The 19,052-nt window shown below is 46.2% G+C and overlaps 1 protein-coding gene across 1 annotated transcript; it reads left to right on the top strand.

Moving 5' to 3' along the window:
- The first annotated feature begins 12,246 nt into the window (after nt 1-12,246).
- On the top strand, nt 12,247-17,704 carry LOC128821059 (keratin, type II cytoskeletal 4-like). Its single transcript, XM_054001929.1, has 9 exons — nt 12,247-12,702; nt 13,690-13,904; nt 14,272-14,332; nt 14,958-15,053; nt 15,640-15,804; nt 15,884-16,009; nt 16,251-16,471; nt 16,730-16,758; nt 17,229-17,704. Exons 1-9 carry the CDS (start codon nt 12,247-12,249, stop codon nt 17,702-17,704), a joined length of 1,845 nt encoding a protein of 614 aa, XP_053857904.1.
- Nucleotides 17,705-19,052: the final 1,348 nt, after the last annotated feature.

The raw sequence follows: 19,052 nt of genomic DNA, 5'->3' as shown, positions 1-19,052 counted from the left end.
GATAAATTAATTGTGCAACCAGGGTGTTTCTCATCTCTCTAATCAGAAGAAATAAAATTTCATAAATAATAAAAATATCAGATTATTAATAAAAAGTATGAATAATACAATTATATAATTAATTTAAAGTGATCTGATTAAGAATACAATATTATATTGATAAAATAAAAATATTATTGATAAAAATGTTTATTATTAATAAAGATATATGGTAATAATAAAACATTTCATATATAATATAATATAATATAATATAATATAATATAATATAATAATATAATATAATAATAAAAGTATTGAATATAAAACTATTAGAGTAATATAATTATATTATCAATAATATAGATATTGATTAATAATTAAAATATTTGGTTAATATTAGATTAATAATAAAGGTATCTGATTAATTATTAGAATACTGGATTACCAACAAAAAATCTGCTTAGTAAAAAAATTGGAATTATGATAGAAATATCTGATTAATAGTAAAAATATTTTATAAATAATAAAAATACGAGTGCTGTGGTCAGGCCTGAGTGTTTTTTACTGATCCCTTTTCTAGAGTGAAAGGACAGAAAGGAAGAAAATCAGTAAGAAATGAGCACTTCTGGAGGCAATTCCAGCATCCCATTCATGCCTTTCCCTTGGAGGGGATGAGTCACCTGCTGGGGATCAGGCACAGCCTCTGCTCCAGGTGACGCCAGACTTTTGAGGTTCCAAGGAGAGCTGAGAGCAGCAGGTGGGAACCCCCGAGGGGGTTCAGTGCTGTTTGCACGCTGGGAGTGTCCCAGGTACTGCAGGGGAGGCTTGGAAGGGAATATCCAAGCCAGTTCTGCTCATCAGCGGAGCCATCAAGGGCTGCCTGGTTTCTGGAGACGTGTTCCAGCACCTCCTTCCATATCCAATTATACCTGTTGGAGTAGGAGGGCAAAATCTCATCTGGTGTTTGAGTTGCCTTAAAAATACCATCTTTTTAAATAATTATAGTGGTTCCTTTCCTCCATGAACTTTTGATCCGTCTCCTGCTGGTTCTGCAAGGAGAGCATATGGCCCAGTTAAGGACTTTGGACCACACAAATTTAAGACCAACACCAACATTCAGGTCTATGGACCACAGAAATTTAAGATGAAGGCTGAGATTCAGTTCTTTGGACCATTCAGATTTGAGCTGTGGTGATCAAGCGGATGATTTTCTTTCCAGTGCCAAAGCATATTGAAAAATGTGTGGAAAACATAAAAAAAAGATGCAATGTTGATGTTTTCATGGTCATGTCCTCTGCTGGCTCCTCACTGGCTCATCCCTAAGTTCATAGAACAACAGAATATATCCTGAGCTGGATGGGACCCCCAAGGATCATTGAAGTCCAGCCTCTGTTTCAAATGTCAGTTCGAGATCACCAATGAAAATGTCACGAGATTGCTTCCATAAGGCTGCAGACATTTCGAGTTTTGGCGTTCACGGGCTGAGCTCAAGGCACGAGAAGAAGGGGATCAAAAGAGGGGGCCCCAGCTGATGTCTTGGTGTGTGTTTTCCTTCTCCACCGGGCTGTGAATGCCAAGAGAAGGAGTTTGCTGACATCCTGTGCCCAGGCAGAGCAGGAGCCTCTGGGAGTGCTGGCGGATGAGCAGGATCTTGGGAATAGGGGGAGGACAGGGAGAAGGGAGGAGCTGGCAGAAGGTCAGTTCTCTTTGGAGCTGGTGACTCTGTCTCATTGCTGGTTTTATGCCAGAGGTCCACACACATGTTTTACAGAACAGCCTGGGCTGAGTCAGCCTCGGAACATGAGTCCATGGGGAACGTCAGCTTCCATGGATTGAGGACCTCGTTGTCCAAGTGCTGTCCTAAATATTCTCTCCCACTGCTGTAAGAACCTCTTGCTTGTGGCATCCTGGGAGGTTCTTGAGTGTTTCTGGGTGTGAACTGGCTCATCCCATGGAATTGCAGAACTATGGAATATCCTGAGCTGGAAAGGACCCACAAGGATCTTTGAGTCCAACTCCTGGCCCTGCACAGACACCCCAAAAATTCCACTAATTACAAAATCCCACCTCCTGAGAGCATTGTCCAAATGTTCCTGGAGCTCTGGTAGCCTGGGGTCCATGACCATTCCCCGGGGAGCCTGGGCAGTGTTCAACCATTCCCTAGGGAAGAGCCTTTTCCTGATATCCAACCTAAACCTCCCCTGACACAGCTGCAGACATTCTCTGGGTCCTGTCCCTGGTCCCCAGAGCAGAGATTGGAGCTGTCCCTCAGGATGGAGCTGCAGCCCCCAATGAGTCTCCCCTCAGACTCCTCTTCTCCAGCCAGACAAATCAACCCTCAGCTGCTCCTTGTGTGGCCCCTCCAGACCCTTCCTCATCCTCACAGCCCTCCTTTGGGTACTCCAGGATTCTCCAGGATGCTCCTGACACCCCCAGGAACCCAGCAGGGGCCCAAATGCACTAGATACCACCATCTAGTGGGAGAAAAAGGTTGTGCTGTGCTAGTATGGAGCTGGTCTTTGCCCCAGTTCTCCCAGTCTGACTGGTGGAATTTTTTATATCTTTGCTGTGCAGATGTGACCAGAACAAGACGTTCCCTCCTGATTTACTTTGGCAAAAAGCCGTGAAATTAGTCATGGCTGTATTGTAGCACCATCAAAATTGTGGGGCTCATTGCTGGGCCTCTTTCCAAAATTCCTGGTGATTAGAAGAGCACTGGTGAGCTGTGATTACCCTGGTACACAGGCCACAACCAACCTTCCCTGTCCTGGGAGGGAGCTGCAGAAAGGCGACTGCTCTGACACAGATACACCGAGTTCCACCAGTTGGGTGGGAGAAGCAGAGAACACCTGGTGTGCTTCAAATCTGGGGACCTTTGGCTGTCAAATGAGGCATAAATATTTTTTCTCCTACAGCAATTTGTGTGGGATGGGGTAGAACTGGGAGAGGGAGGCAGAGCTGATAGGGTGACATCAGGTGGCCTCAGGTACCTTTTGGGGACTCAGGGTCGTTAGGGGTCAAGTGGGCTGGGGGCCAGAATAGAGGGTGATCCAATGGATGAATCTGTTGTGACATCCAGGGCTGTAAAAACCCAAAATCAGAAGTTTGGCTTAGAAAAGTAGAAAAAAACTCAATTAAACCATCCACAACCTTTTGCAATTTATTCTGGGAGGACAACCTGGACCCAGCCATGAACCTGTTGGCTCTGGCCACAGGAAGGAAGTAAAGACTCTATGTGAACTCTTTCTTTGCTTGAAAAGCTCCAAATTTTCAAGGCAGGTGCTGTGAGAACTCTGCTCAGAACCCTTGGGGTACTGCAGGAGTACCGGGAGGAGCATTCAGCACAGCCCAAGGAGAGACAAACTGGAGGCACAAAATGAAGCTGAATCAGAGCATCTCCAGGCCAAATGTCCTCCTCCCCTGGGCTCCAATCCTGCTCTTCCAGCTGGGAATTCCATGGACGCTGCCTCTGTTTAAATGAAACATCCAGACTTCAATTGCTGTCCTGTGTGGGTGTAATTGATAGCGCTGTCAAGAACCCCTAATTAAGCTGCTTGTCTTTCCAGCTGCCTCATCCTATCAATTATCTCCCTTGCTGGCTGAGGGCAAAGTGTTCCAGAACAGAACATTTGCAAATAATGAGGTGCAGGGAAACTTTGGCATCAGCTGCTCTTGGAAACAGAATTCCAGCAAGGTTCTTGGTAACCAGATTAGCTTTTTATCAGCTTTCTTATGAAAACTGCTTTGACGAGCCCAGGAAAAAATAATTTAAAAATTAAAAAAAATCCTGAAAAACCAAGGTGAGAAATTAACAGGGGAAATATTATCCCATTTCTTGGTGATTAGAAATGTTAAATATTTAATGGCCATAAAAATACTGATTGAGGTTTGAGACTATTGAAAAAGTTCAGGATTGATCTGGTGGAGTAGCAGAGGAAAATTATTTCTTCTGAGTGATCTGAAATGAAACCTTCACTATGTTTTGTTTTGATAGAGGCTTTGGCAGGAAGCCATGAGCAGAGAGATGGAATCTTGGCTCCACCTCTCGGGCTCTCAGCAACTCTGAAACTTCTCAGCCTTTTCTTCTCCACCTGTCAAGACACTCTAATAAATCCCTTTTTATGTGCCTTGAGCTATCCCAAGGGTTTTAATTACAAGCTCCCATGTAAAGGATAGTGACAAGGAGTAGCAGATGGATTAATAAGGAATTTTGCAGAATACAGGTTGCTTTATGCTCTGCCCACATTTATGCTCTGCCCACCACAGCCAGCTTACCACTGCTCTCAATTAAATTATTAACCAGTGTCAAATTAACAGCCTTGGGATAGAACCTCCTAGTTTAAAAGGTTTTTTTTGCCTTCTCCATGTGAGTTTTGTTTTCCAGGTGTTCTACACAATCAAAGCCAAAGAATCACAGAATCATGGATTGGGTTGGAAGGGAACTTAAAACTTATCCAGTTCCACCTCTGCCATGGGCAGGGACACCTTTCACTTTCAGGGTGCTCCAAGCCCCATCCAACCTGACTTTGGGCACTTCCAGGGATGGGGCAGGCACAGCTGCTCTGGGAAAACCATTCCAGGGCCTCATCACCCTCTCAGGGAGGAATTCCTTCCCAATCTCCCATCCATCCCTGCCCTCTGGTACTAGCAATCCATTCCCTGTGTCCTGTCCCTCCATGCCTTGTCCCAAGTCCCTCTCCAGCTCTCCTGGAGCCCCTTTAGGCACTGGAAGGGACTCCAGGGTCTCCCTGGAGCCTTCTGTTCTCCAAGCTAACACCATTAGCTCTCCCACCTTGTCTTCATGGCAGAGGAAACTGTCCTTGGAAGAGAGAAACACTCTCTGGGCCATTTCCTAGCCTGTATTTACTGTAAGGAAGCAGAACAAGCTAACCCAATAAAAGAATTTGAGCTGACTGCATGATGTACACTTAGAGAAATTCCACTGGATTTCACAAATGTTCACTTGTATTGCATATTGAAACCTCCTAATTTCTACCAGGTACTGCAAACCCCAGGAAAGGCCCAAATTATTCCTTTTCATCAAACAAGCTCCACTCCTGATATATGTGTAAAGTATAAAGGAGGAGTGCAGACGTGTCAGAGCAAAGGGATCCTTCTGGATTGTATCTTCTCCTCCATGGTGTCTTCCAGCATGACCCAGCAGCTGTCAGCTGGGTGAGCTTTCCATGGGAGAAGATTCTTCTCACCATCCTCTGCTCCTAGTGGGTTGACCCTTGGCTGAAGCAGCACTTTGGCCTCCTGGCATTGTTTGGGAGAGGCTATGGAACCTGGAGCCAGCTACAGCTCTCAGAAAATTGCTGAAATTGCTTCAGCAGGAATTCTGACTTCTGACATGGGTTCAAAGCATCCAACAAACGGGTAGAATTATGACTCACCAGTAATTCAGCACCTGTAGAAACTGGTATAATTTCCAGACCATCTAATTCATTATATAGTTTATAACGGGAAGCAATGGGAAACCTTAATTATTAGTTCCAGTTAGGGCAGAGTATTGGTATCCTCCAAACAAAACTCAAACCCAGTCTGGCAGCGCAGGGACATGTTCAGACTTCCTGAATATTTTATAATTGACTATTGATTTCGGAAATGTTTGGCTTTCCTAAAGAAAAAACCCCGATACCCCCTCTCCCCCCAGTTTAAGACTCTCAAAATAAGCAAGATTTTTTCTTTTAGAGGTGGGAATGATGAGAAAGAAGACACAAAAAGGCAGGATGCCTCATGTCCCCCCAGAGGGTGTCGTCTTGGCAAACATCACCTGGTGACATTGAGCAGTGTGGGGGTCATGCTCTCAGAGATGCCTGGGGGAGGCACAGTGAGCTGCAAGATGAGCTCCAGAAGGCCAAGGATGATCTGGCATGGATGCTGCAGGATTCCCAGGAGCTGTGGAATGGCAGGATGGCCCTGGATATTGAGATCACAACCTACAAGACTCTGCTGGAGGGTGAAGAGAGCAGGTGGGTTCCACCACAGCCATGTGTGGGCAGTGCTCAGACCTTGGGGCTCCTCCACAGCCCCACGAGGGTGAAGAGTGCTAGAAACGCTTTTTGCATCATGGATAACCTTGTGACCTCCTTCTCCTCTGGGATCTGCCTTGGGAATCCTGTTGGAGTATGTAAGATAAAGGTTTTCAAATTTCCTTACAAAATTAAACTATCTCACTGTGGCTTGGAGGGGGAGGAGAAGGAGGAGGAGGAGGAGAAGGAAGGCTGAGTCCTCCCCATGAGTGACTCCCGTTATATTTTCCCACAGCAGTGATTTCCATCGGCTCTGGGACTGACCTGGGATGTGGGTCTGGACAGCCCAGAAGATTCAAGTCCTCCTGCAGTGTTGCATCCTGACCCCACGACATTTGTGCCTCTTGTGGAAGATTCACCTCCAGAAGCGTGGCTGCTCTGAAGTGAGGAAATTTATCCCTGGTGCTCCTGGCTGCATCCCCAGGAGAGAGGAATGTAGGGCTAGAGGGGCTCAGCCTTTCCAGACATTGGGGCACTTGGGAGGTGTGGGAAGAGCTGCAGGGCTGCCAAGAGCAGCTCTGCTCAGCCATGAGGGATGTGTGGACCAGGGGTGAGGATTTTAACTGGACTTCCTTGTCCCAGGAACAGCCAGATCTGGACTTCAGCTGTGAGGGCTGTGACAAGCAGGATTTAAGGGCTAAAGTATAAAAATGAAAGTCCTGCTCCACTTTTAGTGCTAAAAGTAACCTCAACCCCACCTCAACACAAGGGAGAGGCAGACTGGGTGTGAGAACACTGGAGCATCAGGAAACCACATCAGAAAAGCTCCTCCACTGGGATCACATCCAAAAGGGACACTTGGAACATTAAAAACCCACAAATCCTTTTGATTTCCACTCTTTCTTTAAAGGGTTGTTGGTTGTGTTGGGGCACTTATCCTCTTATCACTCAATTCCTGTTTCCCTTTTATTTTTCCTCACTAAACGTTTGCTATCTCTGTGCCAAACAGTGAGATTTAATCCACAATCTTTTCCCTAAAGTGTTCTGGGAAGTGTTTCTGGAAAAGGAGCTCATCAAAGTCTCTCTGATGCAGCTTTAGGAGACTTAGTGGTTTCGTTGGTGGAACACACGGAGTCACAGAGAGGAAGGAAGGATTTTAGTGATGTCCTGGGAATAACTGGTCATCCATGTGCAGGCAGGGAAGCCATAAAGAAAATCTTAATTCAGAATTCCACCCGCTGGAGTCAGCGAAGATTAATTACTCCAGTTGTGCTCCTTGGTCACACACGTAAATTACACCACGCTCATTTCTCCTGGGTGGCTTTAAACCTTTTGCTCCTTTTCCAGTAAAATTAATGGAGAGCCAACATGTTACCATTTGCATTTCGGTGTTTACCAAAAGTACAGAAATGCCCATTCCTCAATTGCACAAGACGTATCTAATGATTAGAAGTCTTAATTAAACAGAGGAGACAGAGCAGTCTGGAGAGAGTCATGGAATCATGGAATGATCTGAGATGGGAGGAACCTTAAAGCCCATCCAGTTCCACACCCTGCCATGAGGAGGGACAACTTCCATAGGTCAGGTGGCTCCAAGCCCCTTCCAGCCTGGCCTTGGAAACTTCCAGGGCTGGGGCAATAGGGATTCAATAATGTAGATCCAGTCTTTGGCTGGTGTAAATTTAAGGTCTTTTAAGATGATTTGCACCAAATTTGACTCCTACCTGGATTCAATGGGTGTTCTAAAATTCAGAGTGAAATCATCTCAGACTTTTTGGTTTTATGCTGTGTCTGTTGCAGACATGAGATGCCAAAACACATTTTTTTACAGCTCTTCAAAATCTGCTGGAAGAGGTTATTATGGGGAAAAAAGCCCCGTAATGTGCTTGGTTGGTTTTTCAACAAAGTTTTTGAGGTCCTATGAGTATGATTCAAGCTTTCAAAAAGATCAAATGGGGATCTTTTTGTTTCATTGTACAGTTGAGCAGATTAAAAAACAGAAATAAGGAACATAAATCAACATAAAATTATTAATAAAAAGAAGTATTAAAGTGTTTTGTGGTTAAACTGATGAAAGAGCACAACAAAGAAATGAACCTGAGGTTGGGCAGATACATTTTACCAAAGGCAAAATCCAGAATAAAGTTCTTTCCTCACCAAAATTATTAGGATTCAGAACTGGAAGAGCTTCCTCTGCCCCCACACTCTCATGTAATAAGAAGTTATTTCCCAATCAAATATGAGAAGCACAAAATACGTCAGGCTCAATCGTTAATGAAGGAAACCACAAGAAAGATTTGACAAGAAAAGAGCAATCAAAGAGGTATAAATATTCATTAGGAGGGCTCTGATCACCAGAGGTTTCCCACTGGAAACAGATCACCCTCTCACTTTTTATGCAAGAGGAGAATAAATCAGGGCAATGACATGGAATTAGGGTTATTTCTTTGCCTCCAAACTCCCCTATCACAATTTCAAGATGTGATAAGATGATTTGGCAAGTGTTGAACTTAAACCTGGCCTCTCCAAACATCAGACATTCTGCAGCACCTCCCAAAGCTGCACCAATCCAATCCAATCCAATCCAATCCAATCCAATCCAATCCAATCCAATCCAATCCAATCCAATCCTTACTGGGCATCAGACTTTTGGCATAGGAAGAGCTTTTCTCCTGGCTAAATACACTTCCCACTTTCCACAGGCATTTCCTTCCCTGGGATGGCTCAGGGTATCTCTTCAGCTGGAAAACCACTTCAGCTGGAAGGGATCAGCGATCTTATGGATTTACAGGGACATTTCTGAAACCTTTTAACAACTGAGATCTTTTCTCACCTTTTTTAACACTTTTGCTGTGCCAGGCAGTGGGACACCATCCTGATCCAGGATTCCCATACATCCCACATTCATTTCCACTGTGGGAGGAAGAAAACAACAGGAGGAAGATCAAATCAAGCCTTTACTTTGCTGGGAGCCTCCAATCGCAGGATCGGGCGATGTGGCACTGCGAGCCGAGTGGATCCAGGAGCGTGGGACGTTTGGGCTCTCATTAGGACTTCAAAGGTGCTGAAGAAATTTAGTGCCCAAAGGGTGGGACTCATTTCACCTCCCTCAGCCTCCCCAAGCAGGCGCCGGGGCCGGTGTCTGGTTGTCTAGACGGCCTCTGGTCTCCAGGAAGAACAGAGGGAAGGAGCTGCAGAGGTGGATTCCTCCCACCTGCCTCCACTGCCTATTTTGGGAGTTGATGAATCACTGTCTGGGGATGCCAGATCTCTTTCCATGAGCCAGGGAGGGAGTCTCAAAGAGGAAATTAGAATCTGTGGCCACATTAATGGCTGAAGGAGGGAGGAAAGTGCACCCAGGCGCAGTGTTTGATGAATTTTATGAGGAATATCCCTTGAAAATCCCAGCTTTGACTACTCACCTGGATTGCTAATGAGAGGCAAAAACATATGACCAGACTGAATTGCCTTGGATATCTTTGGCTTTAGGATACAAGAGGCTGCACTAATCAAATCAATCCTCCAACATGTCATTAATAACTTGGACAAGAATCTGCCCGGTCCAAGAAACTGTAAAAGTCCATGTTCTGACCCAATCTTACATGTATCAAATGGTTGTGGCACAGGCAGATTCCTGCCATTGTCCAACCTGACTGTGAGGAGCTCTCAATGGCTAAGGATAATAACAGAGCCCTTTGAGACTATCGCATAAAACACCTTCTGAGAGCTCATCCAGATTCATCTCCAGAGGCAACAAACAAATTAGTGAACGCCACCACTCCTCTAATGAATTCCTTTTTCGGCAGCACATTCAGGGAGTGAAATGCTGACAAAGGAAGCGATTGCAAGTTGTCAAAATGACTTATCCAATCCCTCATCAAAATATTTTCCTTTTTGATTTCCTCACTTCATCCCCTCTATTTTTTTTTTTCTTTTGAGTCAAAAAGCTGCAGGTTTTTCTTCTGAGTGCTCTCCCCTTTCCCACGTCCATATTCACAAAACCAAATTGGTTATTCTTGAGGTCTTATGCACCACTTATTATTCCTTGGAAAGACCTAAAAGACATTAAATTGAGCTGTCGTCCCACAGGGATCCAGAAGAAACAACAGGAATTTGGCTAATACACAAATTTCACCCAGTGCTGAGCAACTTTACCCAAAATCTCTTCCCTCTTAGGAACCCAGTGGCTCTCACGAGTTTGGGAACTGGGGCTGCTGCAGCACAGCTGTTTCACAGATGTTTAATTGCAGCCTATGCTGCATTCCAAGTGTCTCCCACACATGCGACTGGGATAATGGGGTGCAGAGCAGGAATGGGGCACATCTTCAGTCTGATGATGAGGCTGGTTTCCTCCATAGGGTTCCGAACAACTGCTCTTCTTTGGAGTCAAATCTGCATTTTGCTTCTGATAAATCTGTTTAGAACTTCAAGGACTGTGGAAGTTCCAAACTGCAGCTTTTGAAGCCTCTCATATTTGTTTAATCTGATATTTCCAACTGTGCTGGCAGCCCAGTTTACACTGTAAGCCTGAACGACTACAAACAAAGGTGTAATCTGAATGTTGTAAATATCTGGAATTACCCCTTTTGGATACAGCAAAAGTAGCACTTTACACAACTAATTTATACCACCAAGCCCTCAAACTCACAGAAGCTGCAATTACAGGTTCAATTAATGGCTTTGGGGATCCTGGAGCTGCAGTCACATCCCGCGGTTTCCATGTGCATCTTCTTTTCAACCATTTGATATTAGAAAGTTGTGTGTTTGGAGGAGGTTTGGCATAATTTTTGTCATCCTGACTCTTGGAAAATGTTTTTGGAGGAGGTTAATGAGGATGAGGGAATATAGAACCTGGGTGTCTCCAGCTGCCATCCCATTGTATAATATGGAGATTCCTCCAAGCATTGCTCCTTTCGAAAGGAAGGACTGAGGGTGTTCACTTGTTTGAACTATGTCCTTTTTTTCTCTCAAACACTTCTTCTGTGAAGAGCTGAAAGAGCTCTTTTGTTTTGACTTTCCAACTGCGAGTTTGGAGAAGGCCTGGAGAGGTTTCCTGCCTCACCTCCTTGGGCTGGTGATTAGGAGAGAGAGGGATTCATCTCCCTGGTGTGACTCAGAGCCTTCCCGGGTGTCCAGCCTAATCCACTCATTAAGACTTCCTCTGTTGGTGCAGAAAGCCCAGCCCCTGCAGAGAGCAAATTACCTCCATTCCCCTGAGCGCGGCCCCGGGGGCTCCTTGCCTCGGAGCTGTCTCCCCAAGTCTCAAGGACATGTCTGGCAAAGTCACCCAAACTCAGCCGTCACATGGTGAATGGGGCAGATCTCACCAAGCTGGAACAGACTATTGTTCCTTTTTTGTTCCCCGTAGAGACTTCCAGGAGGTGAGTCTGAAAGGGCTCTGACACCCAGCCTTGCGAGAAGCTCAAGAATAGTGAAAGCCAAAGAATTAACTGTCACAAGTAAGAACTAACAGTGTAATTCTAGAAAAAAATGGTCACTGATGGCACAGAACATACATCTGTGAGCAAACAGAAATATGTCACAGATCCTGGATGAAACCTGATGTGCTTCACTGGTGTTTCAGGGAAGGTCATTGTGAAATGCTGCAGATTCCCAGGCTTCTGCACATTCCCAGAATTCCTAGAGTTCTGTGATTCTGTGCATGTAACTGGGAGATATTTTGTCTCCTTGCATGCAAATTCAGACCTTAAGCTCCGTGAATTTACTGGTGTTTCAGATAGAGAAATGATCCATTATGACACAACTTCCACAGCATTTGTTGTTCTACAGATGACTTTCTTCTTTTATTTTTCCTTTGAGTTACTTTTCCGCACCCAAAATTGTGAAATTACCCCCACAAAGTGCAAGTGCGCAAAACATCCCATCACACACAGCCCTATGAGACACAAAACCCCAAACAACACACTGCAAACAAATCACAAAGAGTTCCTTCAAAAATGTTCCTAAACTATAATTAGCACTAAGTTAGGGGAGCACTTCAAACCGTAATGTATTCGAAGGCAACTTGCAAACAGAGCACTTTTAGATTCCTTTTTATTTCCTCAGTAGTTACTATTTGCTGGGCTGGTTTGCATTTTGAGGAGCATTTATTGCTGCCAGGCAAACCAAACCCTTAAGTACTTAAATTACCGTCCTGATCCTATCAAGGCCAGCTTCCCAAAATATATATAAGGGACAGCATCCCCACATCTCTCCAGTGGGATCCCTGTTCCTATCCTGCACCAGAGCAGCCCCATAACTTTGCTATTCCACCTTCAAATAAGCCACAATGAGCAGGCAGGCACCGACGGTGAGATCTGTCCTGGGACGAAGAGGCTTCAGTTCAGCCTCGGAGATCTGCGGTCGCAGCTACGCCGCATCCGCCAGCCAGCCGGCGCGGTGCGGCGCCTACAGCAGCAGGAGCGTTTGCAACCTGGGCGGCAGCAGGAGGATCTCCTATGTCAACGGGGGCTGCTCCACCGCCTGCTTTGGGGAGATGGGGTTCGGAGGCGTGGGCTATGGGAACGCTGGAGCAGGGAGGATTGGCCTGTGTGGCCCCCGGGGATACAGCATCGTGCGGGGGTACCCCGAGCGCAAGGCTGATGGCATCCAAGGGATCTGCATCGACGAGCGGCTGCTGAAGCCCCTCTGCGTCGGGGTGGACCCGCTGGAACACGAGATACGCTGCCAGGAGAAGGAGCAGATCAAGACCCTCAACACGCAGTTTGCCTGTTTCATTGACAAGGTGAGTCCTGACCTGCTCCGGAATTGCTCTTCCTCGGGGAAAACAAAACCTGACCAAACCCCTCCCAAACCCATCTTGTGCCACCTCCTCCAAAGCCCCAGTCCAGCTCTGCCGTGAATCGCTGAGCTGGGTCCACGCAGGGGTCCAGCTTTCCACAGAGAATTTTAAGATAATTCTAACAATTTTTGATAACTAATAATAATTTTAAGAGCATGTTGGTCCAGACTGAGATCTTTTTAATGGGGCTTATTTCAGCCCTGTCCCTGTTCTGGCATTCCATGGCCTTTGAATCATGGCCATGGTTGCACTGGACTTTCTCGCAGTTGTTTCCTCTTGGACAGTCTCAGTCCAAATTGGATTTCTTGCTGCAGCTTAGGTAGAAGTTACAGCCCTGACAGGTTCATCTTTCTGTCCTGTGTTAAATGATTCCAATGATTCTCTCCTCTCTTTGACTTTAAATATAGCGACAGTTCCAAAATCTTTCCTGAAGGCAAAGGTGGTTAATCTTGATCCAGATATATGAAGGTTAGAGATGAAATCTGATCTGTCACCCAAGGATCCCTTTGTAGAAAAAACAGAGACAAAGTAGTTTCACTATCTGGGGACCCGATTTTATCCTAAAATACATCAGAGCCACCATCTGGAGTTTTGTTCCTAATACTTGTTAAGAAATGCAGATTTAGACACCAGGGTCCTGGATTTCTAAATTATGTAGACATGGGACTCTTTGATTTCTAAATAATGTAGACATGACATTTAGATTTCTAAATAATTTACATGTCTGAATTTTAGATTTTGAAATAATTCAGACTCATGGCATAAAGGCTTCTTAATGAGGGCAGATAACTTTCAGATCATGGTGCTGTATCATCTCTCACTTCCTGAAAATCCCATTCCTGCACCTGTGGTTAAGCGCAGGGAGTTAAACAGGTGTTGAGTCCCTGCCTTCACCTCTTTACTTGAAGAATTGCTATCTTTTGCCTTCAGGTCCGATTCCTGGAACAGCAGAACAAAGTGCTGGAGACCAAGTGGGGCCTCCTGCAGCAATACGTGCTGCCAAAAAAAGGGAAAAACCTGGAACTGTACTTCGAGAATTACATCTGTGACCTGCGGAAGCGCCTGGACTGTTTGCTGTGTGAAAAGCAGAAACTGGGCAGTGAAGAATGTGCCACAAGCCAGCTGGTGGAGGAGTTCAAGTGCAAGTAAGGACCTTCTGGGCTCCTCTAGCTGGTGGTGTTTTACTTTTCTGGTTCATCTCGGGCAACTTCTCCTAGACTTGTGGCATGTCCCCTCTGGGAGTGTCACATTCTTCTGTCTCACTGGCAAGCTCTTTGCATTGGTAATAATGTTGTTGCTCGTGAAGAAGCTTCTGATCTTGGGATGGTTTAATGCTGGTCTCCAGACACTGATCTGGGAGTGCCCGGTGGCAGTCCAAGCAAGAGTTGTCATTTTTACCTGGTGGTTATTGTCATTTATACCTGAAGCTATTATCATTTGTACCTGATGGTTGATGTCTGAGTGTCTGAGCATTTTTCATTCCTCAGCCCTTTTTTCCTCCTTTTCCAACAGGTATGAAGAGGAAATCAACAGGCGCACAACTGTGGAGAATGAATTTGTGGCACTCAAAAAGGTGAGAAGCTCAAACGACATGAATCGTTATCCCTGTAGTAGGTTTTTCTGGGGCAAAACTTGGCTGAAATAGTTAATTATTAACAAAAACCCACAAAAGTGTTATGATGAGTTGGAGGGAGACTTAGAAATAGGCACAGGGTTGGGAAAAGAGCCAAGTAGAAAGTAAAAATAATGTCTCCTCAAAGTTTACATCATCAGCACTACAGCACCAGGGTTTTTTTGCCTCAAAAACATTCCTGAAGTGTGGGAGGGGGACAGAGAAGGACAGGTCACACCAGAACACCAGGTTATTTCTGTCTGTCTCTCCACATCCTTTATTCTTGGACATCAGAAAAGCAGGAATCATTTGAAGAATATTAAAAAATTGTGTTTAAATACTCATTAGTCAATTGTGGGTTTGTAGCTGCGTCCTAAGTGATAAATCAACTAATTCCTGTAAGTCATGTTGGAATGGTTTTGTTTTCCTTCAGGAGGCACCAGGATATCCTGACTCACCCTCTCACACCTTTTTTCTCTTGAAATCTTGTTGAGACACATTTCTGTCTTGTTGGTGTTGCCTCTGTGTGTTTCTCCAACATTTGCAGCCAGGTTTGGCTGGAATGTGTGTGTCTGTCCTCTTGCAGGATGCAGACTGCATCTTCTTGAACAAGGAAGAGCTGGAGGTGAAGGTGGATCTGTTAAGGAGGCAGCTGGAGCTGCTGAAATGTGTGTTTGAGGAGGTGAGTTCCTCTGGTACATCCTGGGACTTTGGTGGTCCTGTCTTATCCTTCAGGTGCTCCAAATTTCTACTTCTTGAAACTCCTCTGGGATGTGTCTCATACAAAGCCCTGAATAATGCCAAGCGTGGAAGTACAAGGTTGATATAAATTAACATGATTATGCTGGAGATAGGGTGGTTCCCTCTTCCTTCATGCAGCTCCAGGTAGGAATTGGTTGTGTCCTAACTCTGCCCCGGAGAAAAGATGAGTCCATCTCGTTCCTCCGGATTGCAGCTGCCTGATTAGAGCTGAAGCAACTCCCAGCTCAGTCCTGTCATTAAATCACTCAGGCAGCAGGAGATGAGAGGATACCAAGGGTTAAGTCACTCCAATTCCTCGCCCTTGATGTGGACAGAATTGCTGCAGGTCAGCACGTAGGTCAGCAGTCACAGGTGGCAACTCATCCTGCTGCAGGATTTTCTGCTGAGCCATCCTGAGGGACATTTCTTGACTTGTTCTATCCCTCAGCCACTCTGTGTCCCAGCCCTTCCCTCCCTGCAAAGCCTGGGAGGTGAAAAGAGCTGACAAAGCCCTTCCCACCCCACAGGAAAGGGCCCAGGTTGATCGCCAGCTCTGCGACACCTCGGTCATCGTCAAGATGGACAACAACCGGGACCTGGACATGGAAAGCATCATCAAGAATGTCGAGTGCTGGTACCAGGAGATTGCCCAGAAAAGCAAAGAAGAAGTTGATGCTTTCTACCAGACCAGGGTGAGTAAGAGGACAGCTGGGTCTGTGCCTGGCAATGTCACAGGCCAGAAGTGACGATTGTCCTATTTCTTGGTTCCAGTTTCAGGAGCTGCAGGATAAGAGAGGGAAATACTGCCATGACCTGCAGAGCAACAAGTGTGAGATTTCAGAGCTGACCCGGATGATCCAGAAGCTGCAGTGTGAGCTGGAGAGCGTCAAGAAGCAGGTAGGAGACGTTTCCAGAGAAGCAGGACAGCTCGGACACAGGGCAAGGTGATGCAATGATCTTTAGAAGACTTGACATCTGCTCTAGGCCCTAGCTGGAAAGTGAAAATTGGGTGGAGAGGGATGGGATGTTGGTGAGTTTCCAATTGTTTGCAACTGGAAGACCAGATTTATGCAAGCCCAGAGTGTCCAAAAACTAGGATAAGTTTTGCAGACACCTACACTGTTTCCTCCCCTGACAGGTCTCCTGCCTGCAAACCTCCATTTGTGATGTTGAGCAGCGTGGGGATTGTGCCCTCAAAGATGCTCGGGAAAAGCATGTTGAGCTGCAGAATGCTCTGCAGAAGGCCAAGGACGAGCTGGCCTGCATGCTGCGGGACTATCAGGAGCTGCTCAATGTCAAGCTGGCCCTGGACATTGAGATTGCCACCTACAAGACTCTGCTGGAGGGTGAAGAGAGCAGGTTGGTGACACATTTCCCTCCTGTGTATCTGAGACTATGGCAGTTCCTGCTCCCAAGTGAATTCTACAGCTCCAAGATCTCCCCAGGTTCATAGAAACTGGACCTGGAGAGGTGCCTGGAGGCCATGAAGGCCACAGGGGTGCCAGCAAAAGCAGTTCTTGTCCTAGGGATAGTGAGGCATGTTGCCACAAAGGACTAAGTGGTCTGGATTGTGTCTGGAAGTTGTGAGTAACGTGCGTTTCTCTTTTCTCCCCACAGGATATGTGTGGGGAACCCTGTGAGCGTGTGTAAGTAACTGCACCTTTTCAGCAATGAAGATTTCTTGTTTTGACACAGACACCTTTGGGAGCAGCATTATCTGTCTGCTCCAGGTCCCTCTGCCTCCCTTTTCCAGTTCTGGAAAGTTTAGCCCCAGAAATCTCAAATACCTTTGAATTAAAAAAAGCCCAGCTTTTGGAGTGAGGGGAGAAGGTCAAACTCAAGACCCTTTTCTACCCTTGGAGGCAACAGGGAGATGTCCTGGGGACCATGGGATATGTACTGAACCTGCGAGGCACCAGGAACATGGGAAGGGGGAGGATCCATGAGGGGATGTGCTGGGACACGGGGGAGGAGTAGGAAGGAGCAGGGGCTCAGACACATTGGACAAATCTGGAGGAAATCAGGTTCGGTTGGTTCTGTCACTCAAGAAACAACGTGCCTTGTGAAAGTCATGGCTTTCCTCCCTAACTGCTGGCTCCCATGGGCTCTGTTGCAGCTGTGGTCAGCAGTGGCTACAACATCCCTGATGACTGCGGGATGATGGCCAACGGAGCCGTGTGTGGCTACGGCTCCCTGGGCAGGCGGGCCGGGCAACACAGCTCTCAGAGCGGCGGATTCAGCTCCCGGAGCGCTGGGATCCACCCCAAGAGAGTCCTCAGCTCCGTGGCCAAGCAGTGCATCCCAGAGGTGTTTTGCCAGGCTGGAGGGGTCAGCTGCAAAGCTGGAGGCTTCAGCTCCCGCAGCGGGGGATACCCAGCCCGCACCGTGGTCAGCGCGGGCAGCGGGGGCCTGAATGCCAGGATGGGGCCCTGCCAGGCTGGACAAGTGCTCAGCTTTGGGAACCAGGGCTGCGTCATCCGGCAGCTGGCGGGACCCCCCGTCGTTGTGTCCAGCAGTCCTGAGGTTGTGGGGTGCAACAATGGTGTGGTGGGGAATTTTGGGGTTGTCAGAGACCCCTGTGTGGTCCCATAGGACAGCGGCGCTCAGATGTGCCAGCCCTGTGCCGACACGATGCAGGGTGATTCCTCTGCCCCTCAGTAGCAACATTTGTCACCAAACCCATTCCCACATTTATTAGCCCCAGATTTATCCCCCTGAGCTGTGTTTTCAGAATCCCCAAGCCTAAAGACCCCTCTAGCAACTTCTCCTGCAGGTGCTCAGCACAGCGTGATTTCTGAATCCTAACTTCAGGTCATCACAGCTTTAAGGGTTTGTTTGTTGTGCTGCTTCCCCCTCTGTCTTTTCCCATAACAAGCAGATTAATTAACAATATTCCCCCCTCCAAGAGCCCTCTTTTTTCTTCCAGCTCCTCCCAAAGCATTTCAGAAAAGAGAGTGAGGATTTAACTGCTTAACTTTCCCAGGAGATGCTGCAAAGAGCAGACTCCCTCTATTTTTATCCTATCTTTTTTTGGTCCAAGAAAACCCTGCACTGCAAATTTATGCTTAAATCTGAAACAAGGCAATTTTCAAAGCACCTGCTGGTTACTTCACAGCCATCGGCTTTTTTTTTTTTGTGTGTGTGGAATTTGCTCGTGGATGAGCACATAGTACTTTTGTTTGCTTCTGCATGTTGGGGTGGCTGGCTCAAGGCGTGCTGATTTTTAGAAGAGATCACCCCCTTTCCTTTTCCATCCCCCCAAAATGCCAAGGGAAGTTCTTGGTGCATAAATTGTCCATACTGACACCTTGTACGAATGGAGCTGTTCCCACTGACTGCTCAAACTTCCCAGCTTCTCACCGTGTCCTCAATAAACTGCTTTGAAAGGACATCTTTTGTCTCTCAATTTTTCCATAGATGTTATTTAAAGAAACTACAAAATAGGTGAAAAAATACTCTGGGGAGAATAAGAACCAAAGAGACCTTTGGATTCTCTGTGGGCAGTTTGGGACATGATGGGGCTCAGGTGTCACTGGGGTTACTGTGGTTTATTTATCTCCTCAGAGCATATCACGTAAGATATTTTATAGACCAATTAACAATTGATGTCAAAGATTTCTAGAAACCTCCAAAATAATCCTGAGCACCACATGGCAGTGTTTCCCAGCCTGTTGCAACCTCCAAACAATGTATTTGTTTGATCCTTTCAAGTCAGAGCAGTTGAATGAAGATGAATTCAGCACTGCCCTTCTGGGCTCATAGGTCTGGTCATCAGGGCTGTGGGACCAGAGACATGTTTCAGACACAAAAACTTGGCTTTAGTGGCTTTGGTGATGACAAAGTGTTATTTGAACTGTGTAACTTAAAGGCACTGAGATCTCTTGTCCCTAATGAGGTGGGATTGACCTTGCCCCGGTTTTGGAGTCTACCATGTTGAGCT

This window comes from Vidua macroura, chromosome 34 (assembly GCF_024509145.1).
Source record: "Vidua macroura isolate BioBank_ID:100142 chromosome 34, ASM2450914v1, whole genome shotgun sequence".
NCBI lineage: Eukaryota > Metazoa > Chordata > Aves > Passeriformes > Viduidae > Vidua > Vidua macroura.
Note: the sequence above shows the minus strand (reverse complement) of the source record. Positions and strands in the feature narration are given on the sequence as shown.